The sequence below is a fragment of the Perissodus microlepis genome, chromosome 6, assembly GCF_051167445.1.
Source record: "Perissodus microlepis isolate ML-2025 ecotype Zambia chromosome 6, ASM5116744v1, whole genome shotgun sequence".
In the NCBI taxonomy this organism is placed as follows: Eukaryota; Metazoa; Chordata; class Actinopteri; order Cichliformes; family Cichlidae; genus Perissodus; species Perissodus microlepis.
Genome location: NC_140466.1, coordinates 25,556,016 through 25,578,476, shown reverse-complemented (window position 1 = coordinate 25,578,476; position 22,461 = coordinate 25,556,016). Strand labels below are relative to the sequence as shown.

The following is a 22,461-nucleotide window of genomic DNA, read 5'->3' as shown; positions in this document are numbered from 1 at the left end:
AAGATTGCGAAATCAAGAACCAGTAAATGTAATGCATTTTCTGACCCATACGTATCGTCTTTATTTGCAGTAAGGGTCAGTAGGAGGTTGTGATGGGTCTCCCCTTTGGAAGATTTTTTCCTTTTTTAATCTCAATATTTTGGTGATTTTTATTAGTTTAAAAAAATTATTTTTCTACAATAGCAAAGGAATATTGATAGAGTTTGAAAATATATTAAACAGATGAAATGAAACATTTCCTAAACGATTAACTTTTACAATTCTGATTCCTGCTAATCCTGATATCCTTTTTTGTTTTTGGCTGTTAGCCTTCAGTTTCATTGAAATTCATAATCCTCTTGGATCTGATGTACGAACACTGGTTCTGTGTAACATTTAGAACGGCTCTCCTCCGGTGTTGTTCTCCATGGAGACCAGAGCAGCCTGTTTGTGCTTTGTGTTACAGCCCAGTGGCTGCTTGGCTGCTCAGCCATGATTAATTCAGGCAGGCCTCAGGGGAGTACAGCCAGGCTAGGTTACCCAGCCAGGGATCTGGTGTCTAGCTTCCAAAAGACACTGGCGATTATGGTAGCTTCTGACTAAAAAGGAAGTTCAGGCTATGCCAGCTTTTTACCTGTTCTCCAGAAAGAACAATGTAAATCATTGGTTTGAATGTTTTAGGGAGTTTAAATATTGTAAACATCATAAACATTTCCTGGTAGACAAACAAGATGTTTGTTTTCACACAACAAAAGCGGAAAAATGCATTTTTGTAGTCAACATCAGCGCAGTAATTTTTATCTGTCTACAGAATCGTTTCACTTTCATTTTAGTATTAGGACCACAAGGGGATTCCTCTTTGTCGAGGAGATGGGAGCACTTCCACACAACCACTTATTGTAATTGCTTAAGTCTTCTTGGACTTGGACACCTTTCTGATTATAGGAAGTAGAAAATCAGATTTAAAAGCAGCCCTGTTAGCTTCAAGAGTGTGCAACTGCAGTGTGGTCTCCATCCTTGTGCTTCCACTCTTATCATCTGTTGGTCAGTTGACTCTAATGGATGGATGACTAGCTTACAATGTGATCCTCATAAATCAGTTGTTTATATGACAAGATGGTACATATGGGCATCCACCAAGTTAGAAAAGGTGTGCACGATTTCTGATTTTTAAAAAGGAAACGGAAGAGATGCTGGTCATTTTGTCCACACTTTCTTCCATTTGTTTCAATAAGAGGTAGCTTGGTATTCATTTGAACAGATGCATAGAAAGTTTAGTTGTACTGCATTCATACTTGTAGACTGATGATTTTTTTTTAATGTTTTAGCTGTTTGCCTGATGAAAGGTGTGAATAATCCAGGTGTGGTAAAAATATGTTGTTACCTTTATTTTATGTCTGTCCATGGACATAGTGAGCTAAAACTATCTCGAGGCTTTGAGACATTTGAATGTAACTGAATAATAAAATTTGGTTTGTGGTGTTGATTTGTAAAAAAGGATAAATGTGTGATCACTCAATGAGTCTTCAGCCAAAGCAAGCTTAAGTTTAAGGCCATGGTTGTCTTTTTTTTTTTTTTTTTTTTTTTCGTGCAGCAACCAGTAAATGATGATGGATTGTGAATCAGATGAGCGACTCCATCACTGATGTTCTGGTTTATGTTTTCTTTGTAAAATAATATTCATATAAATATGATATATAGTGATAAAATAACTATTTTCTACAGTTTATTTATGTGTTAAAAGTTACAAGTGTTTTTTGACAAAAGCTAAATGCGGGCATTTCATATGTTTAGATACAAAGTTGTTTGCATTTGCAATAGTTGTGAATTTTGGAACAATATGTTAGTACCAAAACATATTTTTTACATTACGTTTCATCTGAGGCTGTGTGCAAAGGGATGATAGGAAAAATGCATCGTGTATCTGATTCTGTCAAAAGGTAAAGGATATCTTACCAGGCTTAATGGTGACATAAAGAATAAATTATATGTGAGGGGAGGGCAAAAGGACGATGAGAGAGCTGCGTCTCAGCGCTATTATTTATTCCACATCTTTAAAGATATTGCAGCAGCAGCAGGGGCAGCTGTGTTACCCCTCCTCCTCTATCTTCTGCTCAGATACACATTTGCAGAGTAAATCTCCCCTCTCTCATTTTAATGGGACAGTTTCTGATCCCTGCACCAAATCACACTGTTTTCACACTGAGCTAGTCTAATGGTGGTACGGCAATCTTTTTGTTTTTGTCTAGTCACACCTACTTGATTCTAAACATGACAGCCTTCCTCGCATTATTAATTTGACATCTGTGTTGTTATTTTCTTTATCTTTTTCTATTAGGGAGGGTTCAATAATAAAAATGTCATCACAACTATTAAGGAGTGACAAATCATGACATTTATGGCTCGTAGATTTTTTCCCTGGACACAAAGAACATTATTTCTTTGCAATAAGACAAGCAATCTACCTCACCACCGCCTGAATAAGCGTTAGCTGGAGATCGCTGCTGAGGCTGATTAATACTGTAATTAGTTTCTTTCATGGAGAAAGGAATAGAGCTTGGGGTTGTGTGTTATGTTGTGTAGAAAGCTGTGCATACATGGCAGGATGTGGTTTATACGAATGCTATTGTTTCTCTTGAACTTGATCAGAACGGGAAATTAATCTCAGCCCAAGTTTGTGTCTGCCAGGCTCTGTCGGATGCTGTTAGTATTTCAGGACCTCCTACAGGAATAGAAGACCTCTAAACATGCTTTTCACTCTGAGGACATAATTTGCAGTTTGCAAAGTTAAACACAACTATTTCTGACATTTTTAAACCCTTTAAAATTAGCTTTTGTCCAAGTTGTTTTTTATGTTTTTTGTTTTTTGTGCTGCAAAATGAGATGATCCGTGATGCCAAAACTGAGACTAAAACCTGCCATAAATGTTGCCGTAATACAGAGTACTCTGTTATTAATCTGCGATTGAATGGGGTCAAGTTGGCAATCCTATGCAATCTGTTTCTAATAAATCATCAAAAATCACATATCTGTTGCTGTCTACATACATAAATCCTATTTTTACTCATGTGACTGAGCCCTTAGCTTGCTCTGAATTAGTAGGTAGTGTTATGAAGCCAACTGTGTCACAGTGTTGAATAGTTTTTTGGGTTGAGTTGATTTAAAGTAAGTTAGCCCACCAAACATTAGCTCAGGATGGTAGTGCATGAGGTGAGCCTCCTGTTCGTAGTATTCCCACTGTTACGAAATCAGTTTTACCCCGGTTCTTTTATTCGTCGAGGCATCCAGAGACGGCACCGGAACTCAGTAGTTATTTCACAAAACCTTTATTCATCTTCATTTAAGCATGCACTTCTAGAAGGGAAGACGAGGCCGGTGTGTCCCTCTGAAAATCTTCACCTCTTTGTTCGTTACAGCCAGCTTTATAGAGGCGTCCCCATCATAAAACCCCCTATGGTGTGCTGCAAACTCTGTCTGTATCTATGTGCACGAGCACACGAATGCCTATGTGAGCGCACATGAGTGAGTGTGCGTGTGGATGTGTGTGCGTGACACTGTGGGTGTAGGTGACTCCCTAGGTCATAAAACCCATCTCCCTTCCAGACCACAGTTATCCAGTTACAAATGTTGAGACCCCCACCCAAACATCCTCTGGGTAATTTCCCCTCAGCATTAACTCCTCTGTTTTACTTCCACAGTTCAGCTGGGGAGGGTCTCCTATACTCTACTCCTAAGTTCATGACACAATTAAGCCTTTATTACTTTGAGGGCAGTGTCAGTGTCTCTACAATAGTTCTACATTCTATGTTAACACATAACACACTCTAAAATAAGCTAAACACTCCTACACCACACACACACACACACACGCACACACACGCACACACACACACAGATCCCAGATGTGTGTGTGTATTGATGCAGTATCACTATGATGCACAGACACACACCACAATGCTCTTAGCATTTTGGCATTTACAGAACCGAAGTTCATTAACAAACTATTACTAGGTCAATAGTTTTTGCTCTTGAATAATTGCAGAGTCAGAATGTTAGCTGTAGACACCACAGACTTACAGAGATTCTCTGTTGACCTTTAATCCTCTGGCGTCATCTCTAATGCCTGACTAATGATCTGTTTAGGAGTGTGGACCCACGCTTAGGAATGTTTCTGTTGTCTGCTTATGAAAGAAAAGGAAGGAACTCTCTCCTCCTCATCCACCCTCACTTGTTTTTCTCTCTGTCTTCCAGCTGGTCGGCGGCCAGTTTGACCTGGAGATGAACTTCATCATCCAGGAACCGGAGAGCATCGTGTGCATGGTCGAGCTGTTGGACAAGTGTGAGCCCAACTGTCAGGCTGAGATCTGGAGCATCTTCACCGCCATCCTCAAGAAGAGTGTCCGCAACCTGCAGGCGTGCACTGAAGTGGGGCTCATTCAGCTTGTGCTCCAGCGTATATCCACCATTGACAGCATGATCGCAGGTGCTGAAAACAGTCCTTCATTGAAACAAGTCTTTGTCTTTCCATGAGTTTTTAAAGGTTAAAGGCAACTGGCTTGTGTAGCAGTTGCATGCTATTCAGCTGCAAAGGCTGCAGATGTTTGCTTAACAAAACAATGAATCTTCCCCATCTGGAGAAGAGATGTTTTGTTGCTAAGCCTTTACTTTGACCTCTGTAAGGAAGGAGAGCTGGCTAAATGATAAATTCCAACTCCACATGTGAATTGACCATTACAGTTTTTTGTCCAAAATATCATAATTTCATCCTCCAGTGTTGCATACACTGGCATATTATGCTGAGGGAGGATTCAGTTGTCCTGCACAGCCTCCTTAAGTCTAAGTCTAATTTGTCTGATGCTCATCTGGAAATTAGTATGAACTAGTCCTGCAGTGTATGGTTCAGTGAACCTTTGCCAGCTAGAACAGCTCTGGCCTGGAGCATGTATGCAGTCAAGCAAGGGTGATATAGCCCAGTAGTAACTAGGCAGCTAAAAGTAATGATTATAATAACATTTACTTTAGTGTGAATGCAGTATTAGTTAAGTTAAAGAGATCTGCAGTCCCCTTTACTAAAAACCAAAATGAAACCATGTAGTACAGAATTGAACAGCAAGACTTTAATATTATGTAGAAAACATCCTCCCAGATGTTACTGCCGTTCATCTTTATGCTGGAAGAAGTGAATCATATTAAACGGTTAACTTCCATAAAATGCACACTAGTCTTATCTGTCACTAGGCTCATTATTAATAATGGCTAATAAGAGACTGCACAGAAGCTGGGACTCTCCCGGAGCATCCTGTCTATTTTAGGTCTCCGTTTTTAGTTACTTAGCTGCTCGAAGCGTTCGCTACACTGTAATTCTTACTGTAATACTTCCAAAACAGCTAGGATGCTGTGTAAAATGTACAGTAAAACGGAATGCAATGAACCTCAAATCTAAGAAAACCATATTTTATTTAGAAGAGAACATCGATTGTTTAAACTCAGAAAATGTATCATGTTAAGACAAAAATGAGGTAATTTTGGATTTGATGGCAGCAACATGTCTCAAAAAAGTTGGAACAAGGTCATGTTTACCACTGTGTAGCATCCTCTTTTCTTTTAACAGTAGTTTGTAAACGTGTGGGAACTGAGGACACTAGCTGCAGGACGTTTGGAAGAGGAATGCCTTATTCTTGTCTGATATAGGATTTAGTTCAACATCTCAGTCCAAACACTTGATAAGGTTTCTATGTCCTATTGCGAATAACATGTGAGTGTGAGACTTGGAAATCACTGCATTTATTTATTTATTTATTACATTTTACACGTTTGCTGAACTGTTTTGGAAATAAGGTTGTATTATATCTTGTCAGCCTGTTTTTAACCTGCCATGTTTAACGCCTGTGGTTTTCTGTCCTCTTTGTGTACGTGTGTCCTTGCAGACCTGCTGGTGGACATGCTGGGTGTACTTGCCAGCTACAGCATCACAGTTAAAGAGCTGAAGCTTTTCTTCAGCAAGTTGCAAGGGGAGCGAGGCCAGTGGGTGAGTCAGAGGCTCGCCATGGTGATCTGTCTTGGTTGTCTGGGGCCCGCATGAGCAATGTTCTAGCAACACCTAAACTGCTGCCATCCCACAGGCAATGCCCTCATCACACAGAAAATATAGATCATGTGAAACCAGATGACTCCTGTTCACTGGTCTTTGCACCTCTAGATTATTGATATTAGCTGCTTCTTCAGAGTACACACACAGTCCAAATTTAGGTTGCTTTTTTTCACATCGTGACCGTGCGAGCCAACACACTTATTATTTAGTATTTACACAGTTGGGGAAGATTTTCTACAATAAATCCTGTCTGAGCAGCTGCACACAGGTATACCCACAATGAAATTAAGATTTATGATACATGTACAGAAGATAAGTTGCTTCATCCAGGGAGAATCAGTAGCACAGAAAGGATGACAGATGAAGCGAGGAAGAGAAGAAGAGTAACCCATTGATCACTGACACTAATCAAGTGAAGGAAATGGGCCAAGTTGATTTTATGCCTGTAAATTTCACCTCACACTTCCCCCTGTCAAGCAGCTTTTGCTACTGCTCCATTTTTTCCCCTTTATGAATATCTGGAGCCGGATAGACCATGGGAGCTTGTGTTGTGCTAGTAAAACATGACTTTCTTTTCTTTTCCTTTTGTAAAAACACTCAGTCATATTTGTATTTATACAACACAGACTATATTGCCAAAAGTATTCACTTGTTTCATGCGCACATGAACTTGAGTGAGGCAACATTCTTAATCCATAGGATTTAATATGATGTCGGTCCACCCTTTGCAGCTATAACAGCTTCAACTCTTCTCCGAGGGTTTTCCATGAGGTTTAAGAGGATTTATGGGAAATTCTGACTGTTCTTTTAGAAGTCAAAGGAGCTTGCAAAGAAAAGCGTCTGGACTTCTTTAAGTTACTTGAAGACGTTTCACCTCTCATCCGAGAAGCTTCTTCAGTTCTAAGGTCAAATGGTGGAGAGTCCCAGATATAAACCTAGTGGGAGTATCCCCCCACAGAGGGACAAAAGGACCCCCTGATGATCCTCTAATCGCCTGAGCCAAGGTGTGAAACTGGGTGTGGGTCCCAATCAGCCAGAGTTTCGGGTGTGTTCATTGTGAAACCTGGCCCCACCTTATCATGCGAATTCCTGAGGTCAGATGGCCCAGGATGTGAGTGGGCGTTAAGGCGTCTGGGAAGGGATCTCAAAACTGGATTATAGATGGCAGAGAGTTGGTTTCGTAAACCCCCGCCTCTGTTCAAAGATGGTCGCTCACAGTGGACATAGATGGCTCCTTTCACTCCTCTTTCAAACCATCTGTCCTCTCTGTCCAAAATGTGAACATTGGCATCCTCGAAAGAGTGTCCTTTATCCTTAAGATGCAGATGGACTGCTGAGTCTTGTCCTTTTGAGATCCCTTCCCAGACGCCTTAACGCCCACTCACATCCTGGGCCATCTGACCTCAGGAATTCGCATGATAAGGTGGGGCCAGGTTTCACAATGAACACACCCGAAACTCTGGCTGATTGGGACCCACACCCAGTTTCACACCTTGGCTCAGGCGATTAGAGGATCATCAGGGGGTCCTTTTGTCCCTCTGTGGGGGGATACTCCCACTAGATTTATATCTGGGACTCTCCACCATTTGACCTTAGAACTGAAGAAGCTTCTCGGATGAGAGGTGAAACGTCTTCAAGTAACTTAAAGAAGTCCAGACGCTTTTCTTTGCAAGCTCCTTTGACTACGATGACCTGGATGACTGAGAACCTTCACAGACATATTGCCGTTCTTTTAGAAGTGGATTTGTGATGTCAGACACTTACTTTGGACAGGAACACCAGCCTTGCAGTCTCAGCTCTTTTTTTGTCCCAAAGGTGTTCTATCAGGTTGAGGTCAGGACTCTGTGCAAGTTCTTCCACACCAAACTCGCTCATCCATGTCTTTATGGGCCTTGCTTTGTGCACTGGTGCGTAGTCATCTTGGTACAGAAGGCGTCATCCCCAAACTGGGAGTATGAAATTGTCCAAAATATCTTGGTATCCTGAAGCATTAAGAGTTCCTTTCACTGGAACTAAGGGTCTGAGCCTAACTCCTGAAGAACACCCTCACAAAATAATCCCCTCCACCAAACTTTACACTTTGCACAATATAGTCAGACAAGTACCGTTCTCCTTTCAACCACCAAACCCAGATTCATCCATTGGATTGCCAGACAGAGAAGGGTGATTTGTCACTCCTCTAGAGTCCAGTGGCACCCTACTTCACACTGCTGCATCCGACACCTGGCACTCTGCATTGCTCTTGATGATGTAAGGTTTGGATTCAGCTGCTCGCCCATGGAAACCTATTCCATGAAGCTCTCTGCTTGAATTCAGTGATTTGGATGGGTGAGTGAATACTCTTAGCGATATATTGTATTTTAAATAGGCGTACTGTGCCGTGCACAGGGTTGAGAAAATATGAGGAAATCTCTCAGGATGTCAGTCTTTGCAGTTTTTGAGTTAGATTTAGAAGAAGCAGAAGGAGCCTGCATGTGTGAAGAGCAGGTTTAAAACCAGTGTGTGCATATTTGTGTGTGTATGCTTGTTTGAACATTGATAGTATATCAGCTGCCTTAAGTAACACCCATGTGTCTGTGTTTTCTCCTCAGCCTCGTCACGCAGTGAAGCTTTTGTCAGTGCTAAAGTACATGGCTCACAGGAGCGGCCCCGACTCCTTCTTCAGCTTTCCAGGAAAAAATGCAGCTGTGAGTATATAATGCCACAACTGTAAACACAATACAGTTTGTAGTTTTGCCCGTGTGCACTATCAGTGGCTTTTATATGAAACACTAAATTAATGATTAAGGATGTGAAATCATGAACCTAACTGAGGTAACCACAGATACAAGAGGGGAAAAAAACAAGCAAAGCCTCCGAGGAGGAATATAATGCATGAGAAGTGTTCAAGTGGAATTTAGGAACAATGAGTGTACTCTACAATTTGTAAAAAATCCTTATTTCCCACCACCATTGAGAAATATTTTACGCCAGTGTTGGGATGAAATGAAAGACTTTGCTTTTTCACCTGTTTTCCATTAAGCAAACTGTTCAGTCTTGTGTGTAATTTTTGTCTTATTGACTGCATTACACATGCTTTTTATTTTTCATACTACTTATATTTTTTATATTATATATTTTCTGATCTGCTATTAAGCATCAGGCCCCTCCCAGGGCTCCAAAGCTAATTCATTCCTGCTAAATCTTGTGAAGTGTGTAGTAATGTTGGAGTATAATCTCATGCAGTTTGATGCTAGTACCATGCTTTCTGATGTTTGCATGAAACGCATTAATGAAGCAAAGGTCATGCATAGTGAGCTTTGAAATATTCAAATACCGTTTGTAACTTGGCTGCACATTAGTTTAGTGGAAGCCTCCTCGTTTAGCCGTTCCTATCATGGAAAGGCAGACTGCACAGTGTCTTATTTGTCTCTGCTTAACATCTTTTAGTAGGTTTTTATTTTAAAGATGACACATCATAACACACCCTTGGTCCATGTTACAGGATTATCGATTGTGACAGCTACAGAAAAATTAACAGACTTGAAAAAAGAAAAACCAAATCATGAACTGAATCTAGTCAGTTATCTGCCTAATTATTATAATCTACTTTGGCTGTGAGTGGCACTCTCCAGCTTTACAAACTTTACAAAAGCATTGCTTTTTGCATCATTACCACATACATGAAAAATTGCATTGCTGTTTTCCCCCCCCCCTCTTCCTGCCACAAGATATTTTGTGGCACATCAATGCGATCACCTTGGGAGTTTTTTCTCTCTCATATTTGAATACGTCACAGTTGTTCTTCGATTGATAATTGCTACTAAACTTTGGAGCTAAATGCCTCATAATCAGTGTTTTTAAATACATGGACGCAGGCTAAACTAAAACATGAAGCTAAATGAACCTTTCATTATGTCTAATGCACATAGATGTGTTTAAATCTGTTCCTCAGTACTTCATTAGTCTACTCACACCTTTAACATACTGCATGTTTGTGTGTGGTTTCCTGCTTGTGTGTGTAACCATCTGCTGAGATGATGACACATGTACAGATGCAGCACGCCGCCTTGTGAGCTGTGGTTTCATTTTTTTCTTTTTCACCTAAATGCTGCTATTACGTGTCTGTGCTTTTCTACAGCGTGCTGCGTACAGTGCACATACCTCTGCTAATGAAACAGTAAGACGGGAATGTGATTTAGAGTAAATGTTTTCCAGCTGTTCTTCACTTTTGTTTTGTTTTTGTGGGGTTTCAGACTGACCTACTGCACTACTGAACAGTGTTAGTTAATATTTGAAGGCTCATTTCATTCCACAGTTGGCTGGGATCCTACATCACAGTGTCTCATGCTTTTTGTTTTTTCTTCTGTTTGTTTTCCCCTAACAGGCAATAGCTCTGCCCCCCATAGCAAAATGGCCATATCAGAATGGGTTTACATTCCACACGTGGATCCGCATGGATCCACTCAACAACATCAATGTAGACAAAGACAAGCCTTACCTGTACTGGTAGGTACACAAGAATTTTCGAAACATTAAGGAGTGAACATAAACCTTTGCTCTTTGCCATTTAAATGTTAATTTTGTTTGAACGTGGCACAAATGGAACGCAGGAGTGCCAACGTCGCCTTTAGGACATAGCTTAGATACAAAGAAAACTGCACGAAAGGTGAGCGTGTCAATTTTCCCACCAAGATGATTTATTTTGAAGCCCACTCCCTCCAGCCTCAAAGGTTGTTTTTTTTTCCCCCGTGTCTTTATACTTTGTTTAATCTCTGAGGAACAAGTAAAACAAACCCTCTGAACATTTTATTTTCAACCAACATTCATTTCTGCCAAAATCTCATTTATTCAGCAGGGGTCTGCTTAAGCCGCTGTGAAAACGGTAAGCAAACCGGGCAGCCAACGAGCTGTTTGAGAGAATCCTTAATAAAAACTCCCCCCTTCAGTCTGGCGCCCTTTTATCAAGAGAGATATTCACTAAATCACATGAAGGGGCCCCATCTCTCTGGGACACTGAGAAGGATGGGAAGACTTAGCGAGGTTCAGAAACGATTGTTTTTTTTTATGCTTTAAAAATTCCCTTGAAAATGTTTTTTTAATGTTTTTTTTTAAACTGTAATTCACGCTGCCACTAAAAGGTACAGTAGTTAGTATGAAACTGTGCAGCATCATTTCGAAAGTAAAGTTACATGTTTGTATTTCCCCTTCATTTTGTTTCAGTTTCCGTACCAGCAAAGGCATGGGTTACTCGGCACACTTTGTGGGCGGCTGTTTGATAGTGACCTCATTAAAATCGAAGGGGAAAGGATTCCAGCACTGTGTAAAGTATGACTTCAAACCGCAGAAGGTACGAAAGGAACGAAAACGAAGCTAAATACAGTGTTTTGTACCCAAATATTCAAACACATGAAAAGGCAAATCCTTGTAAATAGATCACAGAAATCATATGTCAGCGCACACATAATCAGTCACATCTATACACCCAAATACACATGTGCTCACACGATAAATCTAGCCCTTCCTTTAAAAATGAGCTGCCACATCTTACCTGACTCTGGGGAGAAGCAAAACTAGAAGATGGAGGAAGGAGGGCAGTGGGAGAGAAGGATTATCCAGGGCTCTGTTCCTTCCACACAAAGCACCCATTGAAAACTGTTAGTTTCAGAAACCACGGTCTGCGAGCAATTTGAAAGTTTCTGGGGTTTTTTTTTTTTTTTTCCCCCCCCGGAGCTTGAAGGAGTCATCTTACTTCACCAAACCCCAAGAGGACTCATTTTAGTTGATTTTTACATGGTTATAATGCTTGTTCTCTCACATAATAAACTATTTATTATTTCACTGGTTGCAAAGCTGAAGTAAAACTAGAAGCAAACATTAAGCAGAAGGTGGGATCATAGCTGAGGGCAGTGGTCATGAAACGTGACTGAATTACAGTGATAGAGGACACAGAGTACTGACTTGCTGATAACATGATTTGTGTGTGTGTGTTGGTCTGATTGATGCACTTCCATTGTGTGAAAGTGTGCTTGTTCTGGTTGTTGCAGTGGTACATGGTGACTCTAGTTCATATCTACAACCGCTGGAAAAACAGTGAAATTGCCTGCTTTGTGAACGGTGAACTGGCTTCCTTTGGAGACATTGCCTGGTTTGTCAACACCAGTGACGTAAGTAGCAACAGTTTAATAGTTTGTTTGTTTTTTCTCAAAAACATGACAGGAGTTGGTGCTACTAACAGCTCCTATAATATTTAATGTCTGCACAGATTCGCAGAGAATTAAAGGAAGAGTGTGAGATTTGGGGAGAAATGTTTTGCTTTTCATGTAGTGCTATTTAGTTTTTTGCTAAAATGCATTTAAGTATTCACTTAAATAAGCCATTTCTGTGTTTGCAAATCATAATTACTTATTACATGAACCCTTTGGTAAAATTTAGGCATTGATTGTAGCATGTGGGGGTTAGACATATAGGAGCTCTAACAGGTTTCCTGTTTAAATATCAGTTTTGTCACTCAAAACCAAACAAATAACACCCCGACTATCTTGCCTGATTTTACGCACATCCATTCACAGTCCTTGCTTTCAGAGGGCTTTCCTTTCCCTCCATCTGTGAAGCATGGAAAATGCAGTGTAAAATGATTAAATGATGACCGTGTTCACTTCACACTTCAGAACTCTGTCACAGTCCACAGGATTGCTTTCTGTCATGCTGAGATAAAAGATTGTAACATTACATTATGTTTGGAATTATTGTGCCATCACAGTGTAATGTAATCCTGTAGATGTGGCAGAAAGCAAATTGGCTTCTTGAAGGAGACGTGATCTTATCATTCTTAATATTTCTGCTTTAAAGCTAGAGTTAACATCAGTGTGTCTTTCCCTTCTCTCTTGATTTTTTTTTTTTTTTTCCCTTTTTTGTTTTGTTTACCCACCCCCATCTGTCGTCACCCCTTATTTCCTTCCTTGCGTCATACCTCTTTTTTTTTTTTTCTTCTTTTGTCTATTTTTGTTTTTTCCTTTTGGTGCTCTCGTAATTCCTTCCTCCCTTCCTGCTTCCTCCCTTTGCAGACATTTGACAAGTGTTTCCTGGGATCGTCTGAGACGGCAGATATCAACCGTGTGTTCTGCGGACAGATGGGGGCAGTGTACCTGTTTGGAGAAGCTCTCAGCGCTGCTCAGATCCTTGCTATCTATCAGCTGGGTCCGGGCTACCAGGTTGGAAAGCATGAAACTGTATTTTATTTACAGCAGAACATCGAAAAGAATATCAAATGTTTAAACTGACACGTGTTACTACTGTATTTTTTTTTGAAAAATCTCAAAAAAGTTTGGACATGTGCAACTCTAGAGGAACATTTTTGCTACTAATTAGATTAATTGTAAAAAGTTCAGTAACATGATTGGTTATAATAATGAGCATCTTAGAGAGGAAAAAATATATACTGGCATGACTTCTCTCCTTTTGTCAACATTTTAAACATTCAGGAATTAAGAAGGGCAGTTTTAGTACCTTTGCAGGTTGTTTACTTTACTTTCTTGGATTCTATGACATCCCTGCGTCATGTTTTTCATTTCCTCATGTGTAAAATGTTTTCAGTGGGTGGCAGCTCTGCACTGGAGGCAACACCTGGAATCTTATTTTTGGAGCTATGCTTGCTTTTTAACTGCATAATGATAACAAGCTGGGTGGCCACAACAGGGCACAACATCCATGGTTTCCAAGAAGAATTTCACATTTAGAAAAATCATCCAAGTCCATATTAAATGAACAGCAGTGGTGTTTTTTGGATCATAGCCAGTAATCATAGATGCTTACAGAGATTTCAATATATTATCAAAGCCCTTTAATGTGTTGTAATCTAAAAATACTTTGGTATACAAGTTAAGAAACATTCATTTATATTGATGAGCTTGTTACCTCTGGGAGGTTATGTTTTTGGTAGGAGTTATATGCATCTGTCTGTAAACACGATAGCTCGAAAAGATTTAAATAATAGTCTGATAAAATTTTATAGGGGTGTAGAGTGAGGTCATGTTAATAATCCATTGCAGTTTGGCTTACATTCACTGAGGTCTTCAAGGTCAACAAAACAATTTATTGGTTGAAAATGGACTAAAAGCCTTAAAAATTATAAACAATGGTTCTTCCTGTTATCCTCAGTCTGGTATGTGTTGCAGTACGCATGTATGTATAAAGATTTAAAATATCACGTCAAATGTACTACATGGACATAAAGTATGTTTTAAAAAGAAGAAAGAAGGTAGCTGAATGAATACAAACTACAGTATTGCTCCCTTAAAAGTAAGAGCTGACCAGTGAGTGAGCTGCTCATGGATGTTTGTTTGCTCTGAGTGCGTCTTGTTGTCCTTGCAGTCTTTGAGCAGTGGATCTGTCTCAGTCTTTACTAATGAACCTAATTAGTTCATGCTCCAACAGGTCTGTTTTTAAGACTCCACATCTGGGATCAAATTAAAAATAGACATGTAGTCTTTCAAAAGCAAGATTTCTCTGTTTAAACATGCAATGTCTTGTCTTTGAAGTATTGTTTCATTTGCAGATGATTGCATTGACTCAGTATTTGTAACTAGCCTTTTTGTTTGGTTACCAGGGTTGCAGAAAGACACTTAAGAGAACGATGCAGAGACTGTCTAATGTAATTTTTTTACTAATCGATTTTTGCCCTTTTCTTTGTCTTCTTGCTCAGGGCACATTCAAGTACAAGGCTGAGAGTGACTTGTTGTTCGCGGAGCATCATAAGACCTTACTGTATGACGGCAAGCTGTCTTCTAGTATTGCCTTCACTTACAATCCCCGAGCCACAGACGCCCAGCTCTGCCTCGAGTCCTCCCCGAAGGACAATGTCTCCATTTTCGTCCACTCACCCCATGCGCTCATGCTGCAGGTAATTACACCCTCACAGTTAACACTTAGTGCGTCTATCATATTAGAGCCATCCATTGGAGTTGGTATTTATAGCATTGCTTAAGCCACCATACAGCACCAACATTAAAGCAGTTTAACTGCCTAAATTCATTCAGCACCTGTACACCTGCTCCTTCCCTCCTGCTGTTCCATATGTACCACTCTTTACTCTGTCTTTCTTCCCACACGGTAATGAAAGTGGCCCAGTTGGCATCTTTTCATTTTAATAGCCTCATTAGGGCAGAGGAGCGAATGTGTTGAGCCAGCCAGCCAGACTGCTGCAGCTGCTGAAAAATGCCATCCTGGTGCTCTAATTATAAAATTGGCTTTCTCTGGGAGATTTAGTTTGGAACTACATTTGAGTAGTTGTGCATTTTTCTTTTGTAGCTGTATATGGTGTTAGTGCATGGACATTTTCCAAATTCTGCCATAGTGATGTACGTACCCACAAATATGCTCAGAGAAATGTGCACCACACGTGTAAAACTGTTTCTTCAATCATGTTGAGTTTTTTCCTCTCGAGCGCTAATTGAGTTTTTCTCTCATGCCCTCTCATCAAAGAAAGTACTTTGTTTCCTCTGTGGGGGAGGCCTTTGCCGCCACATAAACATACGCTCCCTCCACCACACAAACACACTCGGTGTGAAATATGAATGAATGTGTGACCTATATTTGCAGCTTTGCTATTCCATGCTCAAAAATTCCAATCCTATAGAAGAAGGGGGGAAAAATTCTCACTTTTTTTCGGTTTGTTTTTCTCATCCATTAGTTGTGTCTACCCTCTCAAACACTGAGCAACATCCATATAAATTTTGGGGGAAATATTATAAAACATTACAGTAAATATCAAAACTATGGTTTGGGGGGTAAGCAGGCAGCAACAGTCAAAGACTCAAATGTGGGCTCTTATGTTATGCTGTGGCAATAAAACCCCCAAAGTAGTTACATATCTCTGTAATTATCAGAAGAAAAGAACATCTGTGTGACCCTGTGCGATGCTGATTACATGTGTAACGTGGCTATGTGTGTGTGTTTCTGTAGGATGTGAAAGCTGTGGTGACTCACTCAGTCCAGAGCGGCATACACTCTATCGGTGGTGTGCAGGTCCTCTTCCCACTGTTTGCACAGCTGGATTACTGCCAGCCTTCCAGCAACGAGCTGGACACCTCTGTCTGGTAACTCCACTTACGTGCACTACAGTAGTAAGCCGAGCAGTGAATAATCACGAGGCTTTTGTTCATTTGTCATTAAGACCACTCTGGTTGTAACACATATGGTGTTTTATTAGGGCTGTTACTTCAAGGGCTGTGAAGTAACAGTGAATCAATATTGTACTATTATTTCTTAACGACTCTAGAATTGAATGGTCTAAGTAGTGTACGCTGCTTGTTAAATTAAGTTTACTCTCAGATTATTTCATCCTTACTAAATGTTTAGTTTAATACATGCATTGCTTTGTTTATTACTTCTAAATTGCATTGTGGATGTTTTTGCAGTCCTCAAGGTGATGCTAGGTTGAAACTGTTACCCCAGCACAAAGGAGACACACAACCTCATTCAATCACATTTCCTGTATGATGTGTTCTTGACAGTCTGGGCTTTGTCAGCAGCTTACATAGACTGTCACTGTCTGACTTGTAGTCTGTCCTTCTCTTTGTCACTGTTCGTCTTTCTGTCTGTGGCTCTTAGCTGCACTTTGCTGTCCTTTGTGATGGAGCTCTTGAAGAACTCAGTGGCTATGCAAGAGCAGGTCTTGGCCTGCAAAGGCTTCCTCGTCATTGGCTATACTTTGGAAAAGGTGAGTAAACTGGCTTAACTGACAAGAAGACAGTTTTCCTGTCCTGGTAATGATCCCAGCACAGCTGTAACCCTAATATTAATTCATCTCCAATGCAAATACACTAACACAGGCACACATTAACACTTACTATACTCTTCCTTTGGCTTTGCTTGGAAGTCACTCTTATGAGTCTGTTAGGCAGACTATTTCCCTTCATCACTTTGCCGTCTCTTTACTGTTGTACTTCCTATGTATTTTTTTTCCTCCCTCACCTCCATTTGTGTCACTTTGTGCCTTCTTGTCTCTCTGTCTGCGCCAGTCTTCCAAGGTGCATGTGACGAGGCCCGTCCTGGACATTGTACTGGCCTTTTCCAGATACCTTAGCAACTTGCAGAATGGGATCTTGCTGCTCAAGCAGCTGTGTGACCACATTCTTTTCAACCCTGCCATCTGGATCCATGCCCCTGCCAAGGTAACACACAGGGCTACATTATTTTTTGGTTACGTTTAAAAAGATGTAGAAATGAATTTGTACTGCACACAGATTTGCCCCTCTGTGCTTTTGCCCTAGTTCAAGGTTATCCCTCCACCTGCAACTGCCATTAAAACCAGAATGACTCAGTTAAACCCTTAGGAGCTTTTCAAGCATCCAGCTGCCTCTCAAAGGAACAAAAGCAAGGACACAGTAAAACAGGACTCGACCCTGAGTGCATGCACATTTAAATTTCATTCGCTTTTATAACCTGTGCAGGTGCAGTTGACACTCTACACCTACCTGGCAACAGAGTTCATCAGCACAGTGACCATTTACAACGCTGTTCGCAGGGTGGGCACTGTGCTTCAGATCATGCATACACTAAAATTCTACTACTGGGTTGTCAACCCTCAGGACCGCAGTGGAATCGTACCCAAAGGCCTAGGTGAGCCTACAGACAAAATGCAAAAATATGCAGCAATTACGACATAATCACACCCCTGATTAAACTTTCACATGCACATGTGCACAAAAACACAGATTCACACATACAAGCACACTCACACTGTATGCAAGTCCTTTCAAGTGATATAGAACTTTTACAAAATAAAATGGATCATCTTGTAGTTTCGTGCCTTTCTTTTGTTAACCATGCTAAACAGCCATTGAACTCTTTGGGTTTTCAGAAGGTCCAAGGCCAAATCAGAAGGAGTTGCTCTCTTTGCGAGCCTTTCTGCTGCTGTTTGTCAAGCAGCTCATAATGAAGGTAAGCTCATGCCTCTTCCTCAGGCATGTGTTGTAACTCAGCATGCACTTCTCTTGTCCTTAGGATGATTAAAACCTTTAACCTTTGATCTGTCTGTTGGTAAATAAATGTATTATATTTGCTATATCTGACTTTTTTTTCATTATATTGTAATGCATACATTACACTTGGCTTTGCAGGGTTCAAATATTTTATTACAGTATGTGGGATTTCGATATCATTAAAAGTTTCATCATTATAATCTGTGCTTTGCATTTTTAGGGTTTACGGGGTTAAAAATGTTGTTTCTTAGTCACCTCTTTTTCCCGTCTTGCGCTGTTAAAACAATCTGCGCATTTTGCATTTTAGGATCATGGAGTGAAGGAAGATGAGCTACAGAGTATCCTCAGCTACCTCCTAACCATGCATGAGGTAGGCATAGACGGGCAGAGAGAGAGACCTCACCACCAGATGGCAACACAGTACCGCTACACTGCATTTAGTGTGTCTCACCATGTGATATGGAGAGCATGAGCAAACACTTCCTGCTTCTAAACGCTGCATTACTGGTTCTTGTTATTCTTCCAAGTCTGCCAGTTTGAGGTCCTGACAGAAGTGGGGTTGTTTACAGTGAAGTGATGCATAGCAAATGAATCATTCAGATCAGTCAGTAACGCAGTGAACCTAAATGGTGTTTACAGCACTGTCTGGAAAAGCCACCATCATGCAGCAGCCATACATTGCACAGCCTGTATGTTGTAATTCTTTAGTTCAGACGCTTGTGATGTATTCCATGTATTATTGCTGCTACTGCCACTGCTGTACAAGGCAGAAATATAAATATCAATTAGTGACTAGACATATATTTGCTTATAGCTTAGATTTAAATACACAGTTCACTGTAAGCCCCTCATAATTTAGACATCATTGATAAAGCTGGCTCGTTTCCCACTGTCCTTTTAAAATACTACAATAGCTTCAGTCTCCTTCCTTTATGTTGCTCAGGACGACAATCTCATGGATGTGCTGCAGCTGCTGGTCGCTCTCATGTCTGAGCATCCTGGATCCATGATTCAGGCCTTTGACCAGCGGAATGGGATTCGGTAAAGATCGACTTTTATATCCATATTCATGAGCTCCTTTACAAACGGTGTGAATGGTTCCAGTTTAATTTCTTAGTTTCAGCCCTGTGCTTAAGAATACATAAGATATAAGAATTTAATATGCATGTATTCGTTAAAAAAATTTTTAATGTATAAATATGTGTTTCTTTTTGTTAACGCTTAACTGTTAACTGTTTTCTGTTTTTCGTCCCACAGTGTGATTTATAAGCTTTTGGCCGCCAAAAATGAGGGAATAAGAGTCCAAGCACTCAAAGTTTTGGGCTACTTTCTGAAACACTTGTCACCAAAGTAAGTACTTTATTAGAAGTCTTTGTTCATACAAGAACACATTTTTACTTTACTTTTTACTTTTACTAAGTGGCGAAACAACAGAAAGCCAACACTGGTAGATTTTTTTTAAATAGAGTAGACTCTGCACTATCACTGCATACAAGCTGGATCTGCTGTCTCTAACCACGCGCCGTTTTTCTCTGCACCGCACTGTAAAATAAAAAGGGGGGAAAGGGCTCTTCAAAAATTTTGCAAACGAGAGGAAAAAAGTCCTTAACCTTGTTAATTTAAGAGTTTTATTTAGATGCTTACTGGATATTTTCTTAACAGTTTTGTTGGAGTTCTTTATATTCTAAAAATTCAGTGCATTTTCTCATTATCCTGATTTTAACTGTATTATAGCTAAAACTCATTTTAAAAGGATTCTTGTTAACATTTAATTTGTATTAGCCCACATGCTGACAGAACACACTAAAATAACTTAGTAAAATAAGAATTTAGCATGTCAGTATTGCCATTTTGGGTGATGATACTTAATATAAATTTACTTAATGAAATTATAATGTTTTGGCTAATAATCACCATTGATACTGTGCAGCTTGTATTGATATAGGAGTTAAAGAAACAACTCTAACCATCGTCTTTGCAGCAGTTTTAAGCCTTGGAATCCACATGTGCACATCTGCAAGTAGTTCAGTTTTCGAGGCTATGATGCAAAAGTAAAAGTGGGGCTGATGAATGATTAGAGATGAAAGCAACAAAGAAAGCAAAAACCCAGGCTTTGTCAGCGGGGATTCTCTTTTTCATTTCCTCCTTGTCAAATGTTAGCAAGAGCACAGCTGATTTGTACCGCTGCAGATTTCAAACAGAGGCCTGTAAAGATTTTTTTTATCTTAACACGGCTCTGTTTTTTATTTTTATTAACATTTGAGCTATCACACACTCCACATTTGCTTTTGTTATTCCTTATAGTGTAAAGAGTTTTGTTCACCATTGATTTTAATATTGATTTTAAAATTGAGATTCTGGTTGTGTGTTTCTCCAAACTGATATAGGTTTGGTTTATCATGTTTCCCAAAATAACAATTGTTTAAGCAAATACTGACAACTGCTGACCGACCTTTGACCTTTTTATCATTTCAATCAGGAGGAAAGCAGAGGTCATGCTAAGTCATGGCCTGTTCTCCCTGCTCACCGAACGCCTGATGCTTCACTCCAGCCACTTCACCATGACAATGTACAATGTGCTTTTTGAGGTCTGTATGCTGCCCATTCGCCCTCGAGGCTCATGCTTGCAGAGTGAAAGCTTTCTATTAACAAAACACACACTAATAACCTTTGTGTTCAGCCACATGACCGATTTCCCCCCCCCCCCCCCCAATATGCTGAATTTGTGCCTTATTATCTAATCTGTCTCAGTTGTTTGTACTTGAAAATGCAATAACACATTAGGTTGACCACCAACAGAAATTTGATTTGTGAAATAATTTAGAAGCATGCAGATATCGCTGTGCTTTGTTTCTCTGTTATCCTTAAGACTTATGTGGACATTTATGACTTGAATCCCCCGATAGATTCTTACAGAGCAGATCTGCACTCAAGTGATCCATAAACAGCATCCGGACCCCGACTCCACTGTGAAGATTCTCAACCCACGTAAGTGCCTCCTCTGTGCCGCACCGCTCCCCTAAATCATCTGCCGCAGCATACCCTCTACATACCTACGGCTCTGTGCCGCAGGAGGATATTCCCCGTGGAACTGTGCGATCGCTATATACCGTCAAACAAATGAACAACATAAATTTTGCAGCCGGAGCGTATTTTCAGACTCCTGAACCTCAGATGTAAACCTTACACGAGGATGGTGCAAACACTTTGTGTGACAAATATACACTCGTCTGCTGGTTTTATTGAGCCTCTGCGATGTTTTTCACGGGGATTATTTTACATATAAAGGAAAGATAAATGTACTGACATGATAATAATTTATTCAGGTTATAAATGTGTTTTTAATGCATTTAGGTTTAATTAATGGTGAGTTTAGATTTTTAATGTTTTTTTTTTTCTTAAATTAAATTTTTCTTGTTGTGTCTTTAATTGTACAATAATTAACTTTTATATAATTTTTGCTATTTTCAATGAATGTTAAAATGAAAAATATTTGCATAGCTGATAACTATTATTACTTGTCCATTATCTGTTTGCTTCACATTTCTATATTTAATTATAGGTGGGATAAACACAGCCCAGGATGGTGGCTTTGGTCACTTTTATTATTATTTTCTTTAGGCTGTTACTTACCTCGAATTTTACGTCAACTCACCAAATCTTTCCCTCTGTTGAAATCTTAAGTGTTCATTTCAAACAAGAAAAGAAAACACCCCACTCTCTTTTATACTGGTGCTTTCATAGATGCACATGCAGCTAAAAAAGAGAAAAGCTTTAATCAGTCTGAAATCCAAACACAAGCAAGGTTTACATCCAGCCAGACTTAATCTGACAAGGTCTTTGTGTAGTCACACATTGATTATCCCAGGCCTTTATTGCGTTAAAATCTCTCCTGCCCAACCATCCCGGACAGGCGGTATATATCATAGGAACCTTGTATGGGTTGTATGGAACATAGACTGGTGGTCTGTTTCTCCTTTGCCGCGTATTCTCTTGATTTAATCTGTGACAAACTCCCAAAATGGCCCCCTGATTGCAGTCTTTAGTAACGTCAGAGCCAATCAAACAAACCGAGGAAGTACCGTTTCCCTCAAATTAACTCGAGGGAAAAGAACCAAGAGCAAATGGAAAAAAGAAGGGAAAAAAAAGAAAGAAAGGAACACGCCATCCCTCCATCCTCATTCCCGGTACATGCTGGGGTAATTTTCTGGCGGTAAAGGTTCAGCGACTCATAATTTGAGTGACTAAGGCGTAGAAACAACACAACTGTCTGCCGGGGCAAGGGGGCATCGGTTAGCGCCAAGGTCTGAAGAGACGAGTGAAATCCAAGCCCTACCGTCTCTCTACTCAGAGCAAATGGACACTGACATTGTCTAGATAATTCATCTAAACAGTCAGTCTCTTTGGTTTAACCGAAGCCAAGCATTT

General features: G+C 40.1%; 1 protein-coding gene across 11 annotated transcripts in view; it reads left to right on the top strand.

Annotated features, from left to right (window-relative positions):
- Window positions 1-22,461, top strand: part of lrba (LPS-responsive vesicle trafficking, beach and anchor containing) — a 175,428-nt gene that overhangs the window by 19,973 nt on the left and 132,994 nt on the right. For all 11 annotated transcript variants that reach the window (XM_084931650.1, XM_084931659.1, XM_084931658.1 and 8 more), the window contains exons 2-19: window positions 4,231-4,462; window positions 5,907-6,007; window positions 8,662-8,757; window positions 10,437-10,558; window positions 11,273-11,399; window positions 12,097-12,216; window positions 13,117-13,263; window positions 14,754-14,951; window positions 16,013-16,146; window positions 16,661-16,769; window positions 17,071-17,223; window positions 17,503-17,671; window positions 17,913-17,992; window positions 18,341-18,403; window positions 18,977-19,074; window positions 19,291-19,383; window positions 20,513-20,621; window positions 20,940-21,021. In XM_084931650.1, the coding sequence (XP_084787776.1) occupies window positions 4,231-4,462; window positions 5,907-6,007; window positions 8,662-8,757; window positions 10,437-10,558; window positions 11,273-11,399; window positions 12,097-12,216; window positions 13,117-13,263; window positions 14,754-14,951; window positions 16,013-16,146; window positions 16,661-16,769; window positions 17,071-17,223; window positions 17,503-17,671; window positions 17,913-17,992; window positions 18,341-18,403; window positions 18,977-19,074; window positions 19,291-19,383; window positions 20,513-20,621; window positions 20,940-21,021 (2,233 nt within the window). The remainder of the gene's footprint in view (window positions 1-4,230; window positions 4,463-5,906; window positions 6,008-8,661; window positions 8,758-10,436; window positions 10,559-11,272; window positions 11,400-12,096; window positions 12,217-13,116; window positions 13,264-14,753; window positions 14,952-16,012; window positions 16,147-16,660; window positions 16,770-17,070; window positions 17,224-17,502; window positions 17,672-17,912; window positions 17,993-18,340; window positions 18,404-18,976; window positions 19,075-19,290; window positions 19,384-20,512; window positions 20,622-20,939; window positions 21,022-22,461) is intronic.